This window comes from Guyanagaster necrorhizus (assembly GCF_019112545.1).
Source record: "Guyanagaster necrorhizus MCA 3950 unplaced genomic scaffold BT62scaffold_1, whole genome shotgun sequence".
NCBI classification, from domain to species: Eukaryota; Fungi; Basidiomycota; class Agaricomycetes; order Agaricales; family Physalacriaceae; genus Guyanagaster; species Guyanagaster necrorhizus.
The window spans coordinates 1,757,055-1,769,699 of record NW_025064880.1 but is presented as its reverse complement, the minus strand read 5'-3'; the positions used below and the strand labels follow the sequence as shown (position 1 = coordinate 1,769,699).

General features: G+C 48.4%; 4 protein-coding genes across 4 annotated transcripts; 2 read left to right on the top strand and 2 right to left on the bottom strand.

The window, feature by feature from the left end:
- Positions 1–163: 163 nt before the first annotated feature.
- On the bottom strand, positions 164–2,761 carry BT62DRAFT_925522 (uncharacterized protein). Its single transcript, XM_043184832.1, has 3 exons — positions 2,473–2,761; positions 1,512–2,421; positions 164–1,460 (listed from the first exon to the last, which is right to left on the bottom strand). Exons 1-3 carry the CDS (start codon positions 2,688–2,690, stop codon positions 552–554), a joined length of 2,037 nt encoding a protein of 678 aa, XP_043046480.1. The 5' UTR covers positions 2,691–2,761; the 3' UTR covers positions 164–551.
- Positions 2,762–5,312: 2,551 nt separating this feature from the next.
- BT62DRAFT_925521 (3-oxoacid CoA-transferase) lies at positions 5,313–7,447 on the top strand. The gene is made up of 9 exons (XM_043184831.1): positions 5,313–5,555; positions 5,609–5,632; positions 5,689–5,778; positions 5,831–5,885; positions 5,938–6,264; positions 6,320–6,736; positions 6,787–6,845; positions 6,898–6,956; positions 7,012–7,447. Exons 1-9 carry the CDS (start codon positions 5,378–5,380, stop codon positions 7,363–7,365), a joined length of 1,563 nt encoding a protein of 520 aa, XP_043046479.1. The 5' UTR covers positions 5,313–5,377; the 3' UTR covers positions 7,366–7,447.
- A 95-nt stretch (positions 7,448–7,542) lies between these two features.
- On the bottom strand, positions 7,543–9,019 carry BT62DRAFT_880873 (uncharacterized protein; the record flags this gene model as incomplete). The annotated part of the gene is made up of 6 exons (XM_043182644.1): positions 7,543–7,818; positions 7,870–8,062; positions 8,117–8,245; positions 8,304–8,609; positions 8,664–8,727; positions 8,782–9,019. The coding sequence occupies 6 exons, from the start codon at positions 9,017–9,019 to the stop codon at positions 7,543–7,545; spliced, it is 1,206 nt and encodes a 401-aa protein (XP_043046478.1).
- A 1,596-nt stretch (positions 9,020–10,615) lies between these two features.
- BT62DRAFT_959146 (actin depolymerizing protein) lies at positions 10,616–12,006 on the top strand. The gene is made up of 5 exons (XM_043188494.1): positions 10,616–10,748; positions 10,797–10,981; positions 11,036–11,356; positions 11,407–11,557; positions 11,608–12,006. Exons 1-5 carry the CDS (start codon positions 10,643–10,645, stop codon positions 11,886–11,888), a joined length of 1,044 nt encoding a protein of 347 aa, XP_043046477.1. The 5' UTR covers positions 10,616–10,642; the 3' UTR covers positions 11,889–12,006.
- The last annotated feature ends 639 nt before the right edge of the window (positions 12,007–12,645 follow it).

Here is a 12,645-nt window from a genome sequence, read left to right as displayed (position 1 = left end):
GAAAGGTCTTGACAACAGGTGCTCTAGAAATGTTTAGATACCAGAAGGAGCTTCAAAGAAGGAAATGAACATCCAACACACGCGATTCTCATTGTCCATTTTTGTCACGTGCAACGACTAACCTGTTTTGGGCTTTTGACAAGAACATTCCCACAAAAGCGTCATAAAACAATGTTATACTTTTATGAACATCGCATTATGAGCTGGTCCGCGTCGTACAACAAGACGGCCAAATCTTAACGAAAAAGACTTCGTCTAGAGTCATCTACCATAGGTGAAGTATAGCCAAATAAAAAAAAGTCTGACAAAACGAAAGCATTATTGCGAGTGTCCAATGTCCATACCGTTTGAACTATTTTATTGCGATTATGGGTATAACGAAAAGAAATGCGAGAATACATGAACGACAAGGAGTGAAGATGGGCAATTAACGAGCCAATACAGTGATCAGTCATGAGGAAAGATGCAAGTGTCGGACAAAGTTCGCATCCTGGAGTCAGGGAAATGCATGAAAACAAATCAAAAGAACGATGATGCGCCTCCTCGTGTTATTAGGTCGAATCCTGCATATCCTTCACACTGCTAACAGAGTTCTTTTTCCGTAGTCCACCAAGGTGTTTTTTCAGACCAGCTAAACCGCTCTTTGACTTCTTGTGCTTCTTATCCCCTGCATCGCTGCTGGAAACGCCAAGTTCTGAGATCATTGCGGCGGCATCTGATTCTATAGCCTCTACAGTGGAGTGCCTCTCCTCGGCATCCGGTGACGCCTCCGCCGTACTTGACCCGCCTTCGTCGACCAGTCGAACTGTCGCATCAGCATTAACGTCGACACCTGGTGCCTGCAACCTATCAGTTTCAGGTTTCAGCTCATCAGAAGTGTCAATGATGGGGTCCGATGAGCTCGACACTTCAGGCCGTGATGATGAAGGGGTTACAGGTTGTATGGGCTCTGCCAAAACCGGCGCAGAATCTGCAAGAAGATCAGGAATATCGGGTGGAGATGGTGACAGTATCCCTGAAATTTCCTGAGGAGGTGTGGAAGGAAGTAGAGGCTCTGGCTCCTCTATCAGAACTGTAGGTCCGGTGGGATCAGGAAGATCGTCGGTCGGCTGAGATTGCCTTGACGAAGATACGAGGCTAACCTCTTGCTCTAGGGATAGTTGCCGGATACCTCGGCGACGCCCGGCTTCCAGATCCTCATCAAAAGATGAATGCGTCGAATCTGGAGGTGATGGCAGAGAAACGATGTCCCGAGGTGTAGGTAATTCTACGGGGAGAGGCACTGGTGGTTTGGTCACCGCTATTATCGGAAGAGTCTTCCGCGCAGTTGTTATGACGATGCTACTGGACGCAATCGGCAAGATAGGTGATTCGTCCATATCGGCGAGAACAGGTATTGGAACTTCGGCTCCAGAGCCTTGCGATATCTCCAATACACTGAGGTCCATCTTTTCAGGGGCCTGCAGAAATGCGTAAGGGGGTGAACTTGACGAACAGATGGCTTTACTCACCTTTCCTTTTCCTTCATCGTCCATAGCCTCTGCAATCACGCCGATGTCAAACCATCGCCGAACACTTTTATCTGCCCACGCTTCTAACACGCTCCAGCCTCTATATTCTCCAGTTAAACGTAAACCACCGCCAGAGTACGCGTCACCACCGCCGTCGCCTTGGCCCCGACCGCTACCGTCGTAGAAATAGCTTTCATAACCGATATCATCTTCACTCCCATCACTAGCATCATTAGATGCACCAATTTCAAACCCGTCTCCACTTTCTAATTCATCCACAAAGCTTGCCAGCCATTTAGCCCATCCAGTAACGCCATCGCCATTGAAGAGAACAACTTTTGTGTCGAAATCACGACCGAACACAATGACTTGTCCGGCAGCACCAGCTTCGCCTGGATTAAGATCGACGCCTATATAGTTGCCCGCCTTGTCTGCAATTAAAGGGATCCAACCACGCTGAGAGTACTCCTTATGGATCCAATTAGGCGGGATAGATTGCATGGCGCTACGCAGCCTGGCGTTAGCGCCAGTCATAGGATCATCATCGACCTCGCGCCAAAATCGCCATTCTTCATACACGTCCTCGAGAGGCAAGAGACTGAGGCCGAAGAAAAGACCGTCCGAGCATCCAGCGGCTGACTCGGCTTCTTGGCCGTCAACGAGGAGATATGACTCGCGAACTACGGAAGGCAAAGGGAAGCCAAACTGCATCTCAATCTGGGCCAGGACCTCTGGTAGAATGCCATAGTTGAGGGTATCTCCTAGTTCCGGGTATTCACGAGCAAGCCATGCGCGAAGGCGGTTCCATGTAGAGGTCAAAGAAGGGTAAGCAGAGGAAGGTGAGAAGGGTGTATGAAGAGGGTCATGATGCATGGGCAACAGAGATGCAGAATGTGAACTTGAGCCGTTTCTTCTGGGACATCAGCCTGATGATACCGCCACGCATAACAATAAAACGTACAAAGTCGGGATATATGCGTAAGAACCGGGAGTTGCTGGAGGGTAGGTGTACGACCCAGAAGTCGCCGTCTCAGGGTCCGGGGTATCTACATCTGGATGAGAAGAAAAGATGGGCGAGGACGACGGAATGGAAAATGCTTCGTGCGTGGATGATATGGCTTGGCCCTTTCGCGAATTTTGGGAAGAGCCCGACGAAAAGAGGGATGTAAGCCAGTTCATGATGAAAGAGTCGTGGGTGAAGAGAAGAAAGGGAGCCCGACGTGCGCAACGATGGCAGTGAAAGTGGCGGGCGTCGTCAGCGGCTTGACCAGCGCCAGGATATCGACTGGGTATTCCTGGGACTGGCAATGGTTATGGGTCGTCGTTGACTGCCTTGGCGGCTTTGCTAATCAGGCAAGCTCTAACAGAAAGATTGATCTAAAAATATTTTCCCACAATTTCTATGCACAAGAATAGACAGGACTTCCATTTCGGTCAATAATCAGGTGAAAATCTTCGCAGGTCTTTAAACGGGGTGACGGGCTACTGAATGCGCCGGTGGCTCGCTCCCGTTTTTCATTCTAGTATACTGCGCACCACATCGTAAACGACGGACTTGCAACACTTTCCCCGTTCAATTTTCCGGTTAGTGGGATAGATACTAATAGGTGATACGCGGTACCAGCGGTTTTGATCCATCATGACGTTGAATTCCGTAAGTACTTGGAGCAGAGGGTGAATCTATATTCTGCCACTTAGCAGGCCGTCCTGGGTGTCAGGGAAACGTGCTCGACGTGTGAAAGTACGAAATTTCTCAGCCACGGCCTCAAGGAAATTGACGATCAGTTAGCCGGGCAAATGTGATCAGAAGCGGTAAACAAGGTCCTATGGCGTTTCAGTGAGATCCCTCCTGCACAAGAACCATCAGAACAACACGTGTACGAAGCAGAAAGACTGCTGACTCCAAGCTATCCATAGACCTCAGTGCGAGAGCTGAGCAAAACCAAAGAGGTCATAACCTTCATCATATATCAATCGAAATAATAGGAAGGGATACCGGTCCCCGTCAGGCTGCATGCTCATGTGGGCCGGCCAATGTCAGAATGACAGGCTTTGCGACAGAGAATGACGATGGCTAGGCGCCACGGAATGAGCTCATTGAACTCCAAGCAGAGATTTCTATGATCGGTTATGTAATAACACAATTTCGAGCTAGCGAGACCAAGAAAGAGGCTGAAAGGGAAGCAGACACAGAAATTTACGCCACGACGGATTTTCCTCCTTTTCCTGCCCTCAAGCTAAGGACCTTCAGCTTCAGACTGCCGCCATGAGCAAGTTTTTTGTCAAGGGAGTCGCTTATCATCTGATGTCAATCGGCTCGGCCCATCGTCCGATCCAGAAATCCACTGGAGTATGAGTAACTTACAACATTTGCTATACTTAGGCTCAAACCGCACACAAAACCCTCCGGGAATGGCAGTGTTCGTGGACATCAGATTCAAGCCGTCAGTGTGCCATGACGCCGTGACCACCTCTTACAAATCCTTAAGTAAGAGGCTAACCTTCGACGTGCGACAATCAGAGAGGTCATTAAAGGTCATTTCGCCTCTGTCACCTTCAACATACCGTATACTCGTAGTCAAGTCGCGTAATGTGCCTATTCTTCACTGTAGTATTTTGGTCTCTTGTCACTGCGCAGGCCGCAATCCATTCCTTAAAAGCTTAGTCTTCCTCCAAATTTTATCCTCTTAATCACCAATCTTGGGAGCCTATTCTTCTTTATGGCAAGCTCTACGATTACCGGACCAAGACGTGGAATCTTTTACTATTTAGCACTTATCGATCTATGGCTTCAATGTTCATGCGGTCACTTACCATTGACCGACGAGCTTGACCGGCTGTAGCTTCAACCCTCTTTTCAATGACGCTGTATCCCCCACTGCGTAAGGATGTTACCTAAATCCTTATCGTCCGCTAGTATTCATCTGTTCCAATGCCTAATTTCAAACCGTCTGTTCCGTAAGTGTCTAAGAAGCTTCTTTTCCATGGCTTGCTTCCTGATCCTTCGCAGCCCTCATCCAGACGGTTCATTATCTATATTACTTCACCTTGGGTCCGTACAAACACCATTATTGGTGTTATTCTAATCTGTAATAGACCCAGGCCTGCGGACTTTTGAGCCAGAATAGTTTGACTTACCGAAGTTGCAACTTGTCCTAGGGTTTGCAAAGTAATCATATGTGTCACGTCACGCCCTAGCCTTCGACTCTTTTCCCCTGCGTTGGTCCATAGGGAAGCTTATCTCGGCGGCTGTGGAGAATTATAGATATTTCCTGTCTGACTGGCGTTCGCTATGTGGACACTGCCGTGTAATGCTGCCCAGCTACCTAGGACCTACCTACCTGGTTGCTTCCTGACTATTGTTGACATTCCATTGTCAGCAGTAGATTTCTCAATAGACTTTATTTCTACTTTATCACTGGTTTAACCTTTGGGCTGGTGTTGAGGGTCTGACATCCTGGCAGTGGTAGTCTTCCCTAGTAAATCTGAACATATAAAGGAGCTTACACGCGTTCAGTTTGCACCACGTACCATTTTTACATATTTTCTCTTTTCACTTCAACTGTCAACAACTGGACTCTCTACAGTGGTATTCGTCTCCCTGGGTAAGAATATAAATGTTTAGTGGGAATTAGCTGTTCATCCTTGTTACACCTTTCCTTCGTCCTATCCATTTGAGACTACAGTATCATTGAGCTTTCAAGTCCGCGCGCGCGATCGTCGTGGCAAGGAGTCATGCGGTCCGAACATTACCGATAGGAGATCCGAAAATGCTCGGAGGAAACTTCTTCCGACATGTGACGACCATATAAACCCCATATCCAACGTACTTTCGTTTCTCTTTCCGCTGTGGCTTGAACACTACCATGCTCACTGTGAAGGCCTATTCCACTGCTAGGCTCACTGCGGCCACTTTCCGGGTTGCTCTCGTTTGTTCGGCCAGGAAATATAGCATCCCCACTGGTACGCCAAAGGGCAAGGTTTGGGACTCGGTTGACGACGCCGTCAAGGACGTAAAGTCAGGCGATGTTCTGTTGTGCGGAGGTGCGTTTTTCCGTTCCTTGAAGGTTAGTGCTGTCTAACCGACTCGATCACAGGGTTCGGTCTTGCTGGCATTCCAGGTATCTGTCGTTCATACTCTTTGTCGTGAATGCTGATTAAAGATCTGGTATTTCAGACACTCTTCTGGGCGCCTTGGCAAAGCGAAAAGATGTCAAGGGCCTTACAGGGGTCTCAAATAATGCCGGGGCAGGCGATTCTGGTCTAGGTATGCGTTTCCTTGACCTTCATCTTTAGACGCAGCGCTCATTGTGTTTGAGGAAAACTTCTTAACACGGAGCAACTGGGTAAGATCGTAGCATCATATCCGGGAGGGTATGTATGCTTGCGTTTCTTATTTAAGTCCTTGTTCTAAGGCTCTTCTCAGAAATAAGAAATTCGAGGCCCTTTATCTCAAGGGCGCGATATCTCTTGAACTCGTACCACAGGGAACACTCGCGGAAAGGCTCCGTGCACATGCAGCTGGAATTCCTGCGTTCTTCACTCCCACAGGCGCATCAACGGCAGTTGAGCAAGGTGCTATAGCGGTCCGGTACAAACCCGGTGGCATATCGGCAGGCATCGAGATACCCGGTATCAAAAAGGAGAGTCGAGAAATTGGAGGCAGACGATATATCCTCGAGCCATCTATCGCAGGCGATGTCGCATTTATTAGGGCATGGAAAGTCGACGAAATCGGCAATTGTGTATTTAGGTCAGCTTCCTTGTTTCTTTTTGTGACCCAAGCTGACACGTATCATTGCGTACAGATTTGCTTCTCAGAACTTCAGTACGGTCATGGCGAAAAACGCGAAACTTACAATTGTCGAGGCGGAAAACATCGTCCCTGTCGGATCCATCTCCCCCAATGCGATTCATCTCCCCGGTGTTTATGTCGACAGAATCGTGAAGGCAACGTCCCCTAAGACGATTGAAATCGTCACACTCGCTACGTCTGGCACGGATGAATCCACTCTATCTCCTGAAAAAGCGGCCGCCCAAGCCCAGAGACGTTACATCGCCAGAAGAGCTGCGAAAGAAATCAAGGACGGTTTCCACGTTAATCTTGGTATCGGTATGCCCACGCTTGTTCCGGAATATTTGGAAAAGGGCGTCCGTGTCTGGCTGCAGAGTGAGAACGGTATCCTTGGAATGGGACCTTACCCCACGAAGGAGCAACTCGATGCGTGAGTGCTGGCGTGAAAGCACCGGTATCTTCTGACCTTCCATGATATAGGGATCTGATTAATGCCGGCAAGGAGACTGTTACACTCGTCCCAGGAGCTTCAGTATTTGGTATGGAATTCACAGACGCTCACTCTGGCACATCATCTTATCAGCACTCTAGACTCCAGTGAATCTTTCGCTATGATCCGCGGAGGCCACATTGATATTGCCATTCTCGGTGTATGTGTGATGTCCATCCATCCATTATTCGCACGGAAATTCATAACGTATATAGGCCATGGAAGTCTCGCAGGCTGGTGATATCGCCAACTTCATGATCCCCGGCAAGATGGTCAAAGGCATTGGAGGAGCAATGGACCTCGTTTCCAACCCCGATAAAACCAAGGTTCTTGTCACCATGGAACACACAGCTAAAGATGGAAGCCCCAAGATTCTCAAAGAATGCTCGCTGCCATTGACCGGTGCCAGGACCGTCAGCCAGATTATTACAGAACTAGCTGTGTTCAACGTTGACCGTGCAAACGGTGGCCTCGAGCTCATCGACCTTGCAAAGGGAGCAACGTTAGAGGAAGTGAAGGCCAAGACGGGATGTGACTTCAAAGTAGCGAGTCAAATAGGAACATGGTGATTAATGATGGTTCGCCACCTACGCATAAATGGCATCTGTAATTTACCTCAATAATACCAATTTCAATCTTGGACTCTTGATGAGGATCACAAATCTCGTTAGTCGATAGCTCAACATTGGAAAGCAGACACAAATTTCTTCTAGAGATCTCCATCAGGACTCAGGTGTTGATTCCCGTCAACTGTGCTTCCCTTTTCTTTTCACTGCACCATTCTCTGCATTCGCTAATATCCGCTCGATCTCCTCGCGAATTTCACCGAGACTTATCCTCAGCGCCTTCGCGTCCTCAAACTTCCGATGCGCGTTGGCTTCCTCCACGAACGACTCTAAGAGTGCTTCTTGCTCCAATAGAGGTTGTAACGCGTGGGCAACCTCCGAATCAGGATCAATGACCGGGGCTTCCTCCACTGCACTCGAGGACTTCTTGTGTTTGGGTTTCGCCTTTGGCAGTGACTGAAGGACCCGTGAACCAAATATCAGACAGGAAGTGACATCCTAACTTACTTGAAGTGGGAACATATGCTTTTGTAGGAATATGTTAGCCCGTGTTGTGACGGCCATCTGAACACGATCTTGAGAGCTTCCCGGGGTACAAGGAAGCTTCCGTATTCGTTTCGCGACAGCATCATACTGTGCAAAGATATCAAGCAAACGTTTGCGTGCTGCGGCTGCCTCCTTCGTAGGATGCTCATCTTGACTACGAAGAAAACTCCATGAACAATCAGACTTTTCGTGATAAGGAAAAACCCACTTAAGGCTAACAATGAGTTCTTGAAATTGAGGCAAGCAGTCTTCGAGCTCTTTTTCAAGCTCTATAAGGACTTGATACAGCTTTGAAAATGTAGGAACGGTGATTATTTCCTGCTGATATTGCTGTCGTCTGTTCGTAGAAATCCCATGAGTACATGTGTCATGGAGGGAATTCGCAGTACACTTACAATAATATAGGCCGGCAATCCTGGCATATCCTAACGCCCTTCAGGAATTTCTCCGAGTCGTCCTCTGGTTCTTCAGCTGGCCTTTTCCCTGAGCTTCCGGGACCGCTTACGTTCCCCATTCGCCTCTTCTTAACACCGTAGTCCACGCCTTCGCCGACCTCTTCGATTTTCCGTGATTTTGGGTCAACGACGAATAGTGTTGAACACTGGGCAGCTCGTTGTGGGTATCTCACAGGCAGAGAACATATGATCTTCCCACAGAGGCGACAGTGATGCTTCCGATTTGTGAGGGGATGAAATGATGCGCTAAATGCATAAATTGTAGTGATAAAATAAAAGAGGTAAAACTGCTTAATTTACCGGCAGAGAGGACATTTGCTAACATCAGCATCTTCTTCCCATGGAGTTATTCGCTGTTCGGCCGCTATTGATAGTGAATATAGGTGGTATCTCAAGGTGTGAAAAGTAGATATCATACCTCGCACATCGGTTTGACCTCCTCCAGATGATAATATACCCTTCCATAGTCCGGTGGCATCAGATACACTCATTCGCTTCAAATGGCCAAGTTCCAGATCAAAGAATGATGATGCCCGCCGATTCCCTCCAGGCCGAAAATGTTTCTCCCCAGCAGAATGACCGCCTACTGGAAAATGAAGCGCAATCAACTTCTCGAGTCTTCGTTCCAATTTGGTCCGTTCTATCCGTTTCTGCATACCTGATTCCTCCATACCATCCCGTGAAACCTTGCGGAGGGCAAGAAATTCATCTGTTCGGGGTCTGTAAACACCTGCCGGTTGGAAACCGGGTCGGTATGGGGCGGTTGATCGTGTTATGGGTGTCGCAAGGGGAGGCGTGGACGTCGAGGATCTAGAAGGCGTATGACGAACTGATCCAGATGACGATGTCCTAGGGGCGGGCGAAACGGATGGAGATGGATGAAGAGAGATTGTTCGTGTTGGTGGCGTAACTGCTTGAGGTGAAGGGGATAATGATGGTGCATGAGATGATACAAATGTGCTTCCACTTCCATTAGTGGTGCCGTTAGTAATAGTCATTAGTTTGGTATCTGAACTTGGCCTGTTTTCTTTGGACAAAGGTAAAGGCGCTATTATAGATGGCGAGGGAGTTGTCTGACTGGGAGTGTCTGGGGAGAGGAGAGGGTTGAATCGACTTGCAGCGTACGTGTTATCTGTCGGGGGCATGCTATGCCGAAGATTGCTGGGTACAGCGGCTGTGGCAGAACCCGTGCGAGAATGCTGAGGACCCAGAGGAGAAGATGCAACCAGTGTCCGGGATGTTCTGGGGACGTAGCGAAAAGTGGAAGCCCTGCGAACATTACTGGTGCGCGGCAAAGGCTTACTAGCCCGCGATGGACTACCGGAAGATAATGCGGTAGGTGATGAAGGGGCCGTCGAAGTGGGTGTCTCATGGTGATCTGAATGGTGTTCGTGTCTTGTCGTTGTTGGCTCGGGGATCAACGACATTTCCTTTGGTGTCTCTGGAGGCTCAGTGGTATTTGGAGAGTCGGGTGGACTTGGAAGGCCATTAATCTTCGCAGGCGGGGTAGGTTCCAGCACAACGATTGACTCAGCTGGCGACGACTGTGTCTTCAAGGCGAACGTTGCGGCAGATTCTTTCTCCCACGAGTCGTAGCTCAAATGTACTGGTGGACCTACGATGCTCGTTGGTCTTGATAACGACGGCGGGGGTGAAGCATTGGGTGTAAGCCGCGAGTTTGAGACAGTGCGCGAGTGCCTTTTCGACTTGAAAAGCTGTGAGTAGTCCTCTTAAACAACAAAAAGGCCGACTACTCACCCTGTATGCCTGATACGGAACGTTTGGCGGTGGACTCTCTGGATCCTGCATGTTGGTAGAGGGCGGCGGCAAGTTTCGTCAAGTGGACACGTCCTGGAACTAGTGGTATCTGAGAGGGCTATCCCGTCGCTGATAGTTGGGCCGGATAGAGCCTCAGCAGCGACGCAGGCTCAGGCTGAGCACTGCTGCTGCGTGATAGTTGATGTCAGAATTGTAACACGCTGCTTGATCTCGAAAAGGAAAGTACAGAAAAGGTCTCACCGCCACCAAGCCCGCCTCCTTAGCCATAATAGCAGAAAGACTCCAGAATAAATATTCCTCCAACAATTATCAAAAGATGTAAATGAAGCACTGAAACGGTAATATGCTAGCATCTCAATTCTACTCCCTTGTATTCTATCCTCAGAATGAGATCGGAGAGAAGGAAAAAAGGTCGTGGGAATATATATCATCACCGGTCGAGGCGGTCCGCTTTCCGAAGTTGCTGTGCCTCCCTCCAATTCCTCCAATTTACCGCCATCATGTCTGCAACTTCAGGAATCGGTGTGTCCCAGGATCTTTCTACCCGGTTTTTAGCAGCCGTCGATTCCAAAGATACAAGATTTATCAAAGTCTCGATCGACAATGGTGCGATAACCACAACGCGAATTGAATGACTACTGAAAGGCTGTCTAGAATTGCTTGTCCACGATCTGTCTGTTCCTGTCCAAGGAACACTTTCAGAAGATCTGGCCAAGCTACAGGATTCTGAAATAATACGGGATGACGTTCCTGCTTATATTCTTGTCCGGCTCGATGAGCCCCCTACCCAATGGCTCGTCATTGACTTTGTTCCCGAAGGGACTAACGTCAGATACAAGGTAGTCCCTGTTCTTTCACTTTGTCAGCAGAAATGCTCTAACTGTTATATCTAGATGCTCTACGCCGCATCACGACGCTCCTTGACCCGTTCCCTTGGTTCCTCGGTCTTCACCGACTCCATATTCGTGACCTCTAAGGAGGATCTAACAGAGGCATATGCTGCGCATCGGCGACATGTCACCGCGCCACAACCACTCTCTACTCGCGAGCAGGAAATAGCAGATGCGCGCGCTGCGGAACGCGAAGCTGGTGCTCACAGTTATCGCCCCAAAGTCAACCCTATAGGGCATGGTGTTGGCCTGAACTGGTCCGACGAAGTCGAAGATGCTATTAAAGCTCTGGGGCATGGTGAAGGTTCCGGATTGGTTCTAATGGTATGTTCGTTGAACTGATTCTTATGTTGCTTTCACTTACTCTTTCGCAGAACATTGACATTCCAACAGAAACATTAACCCTTGTATCTTCGACTTCCGCATCTGTAAAGGACCTTTCGTCTGCCCTTCCCACTTCTGAACCTGGCTATGCCTTCTTTGCTTGGTCGCACTCGCATTCCTCGTCTCCTCGTCGCGACATCAGTAGGTGATTGACCTTTTTAGGCACTCTCTTTACTTACTCCTTCAATTAGTATTCATCTACTCGTGTCCGTCAACATCGCCAATTAAGCACCGAATGCTATACTCCACCAGTGCATATCCCATCTACATGGTGGCGAAAACACTTTTACCCCCTGATGTTGTCGCAGCGCGTCGGATCGAGACCTCTGATCCCAAAGAGATAACAGAAGACTATCTGAAGATTGAACTCAAGCTTACTTCCGATAACAGTGCTTCTAACGCGTCAGAACTGCCCGACAGCGGGGAGAAGAAACCTTTCGCGAAGCCCAAAGGTCCTAATAGGCGTCGGTAGATAAGCTTCGTGTAGATCCAGAGAAAATATCGTACAACTCACCTTTCCTGTACAATTGCTCAACATGTAAACGTAGGCAGTCGACTCAAGACTATTCCTTGAGTATTCCAGTGTCCACTGATAACTTTGCTATAATGCGTGGGAAGTGGCTGTGTCAGAAAGCACGTGACTGACCCGGTTTTCTAAAGCGAAAATTTTTTCTCATTTCTGAATTCATCTTTCGTCTAGCCCTTTCAATGCGGTATGTGCAATTCTCCCATTTTATCTCAGTGATGATCCATATCAATTCCATACCTTTACCACATTCCGAACACAAACTGTGGAAAATTTTATCTAGTTTCAGCCTTGTCTGATCTTTTCATCTCGCCCTTTTTTTCTCGACGCATACTGATATCTGTCTTTTTTTAGTGCTCGTCATGTCCTCTACTATCCTCCAGGTGAGCTTGATGTCTCTCCATTTCATGTTGTCTCCTTTGATGATATTTATCGATGGGCGGACACGAATGCACCCCCGTCCATACCAAAGTCTCCTCGTGTACAAAGCGGAGGCGGATGGGAGTGCTTGTTGATATGCATCGAGCAACTGATTCTCTCGTCTCATCTTGTATTCGTGCCATAATCCTGTATGCTGATGACGTTTATAGGAATTAGGTTATCCTCTACAGTTAATACTTCCCCCCCTTGTCGTTGTACTAGCGCATATCAATGGAAATTCTTATGGCTTACACCAACTACCGCTGCAGTTAGTGGACTACTC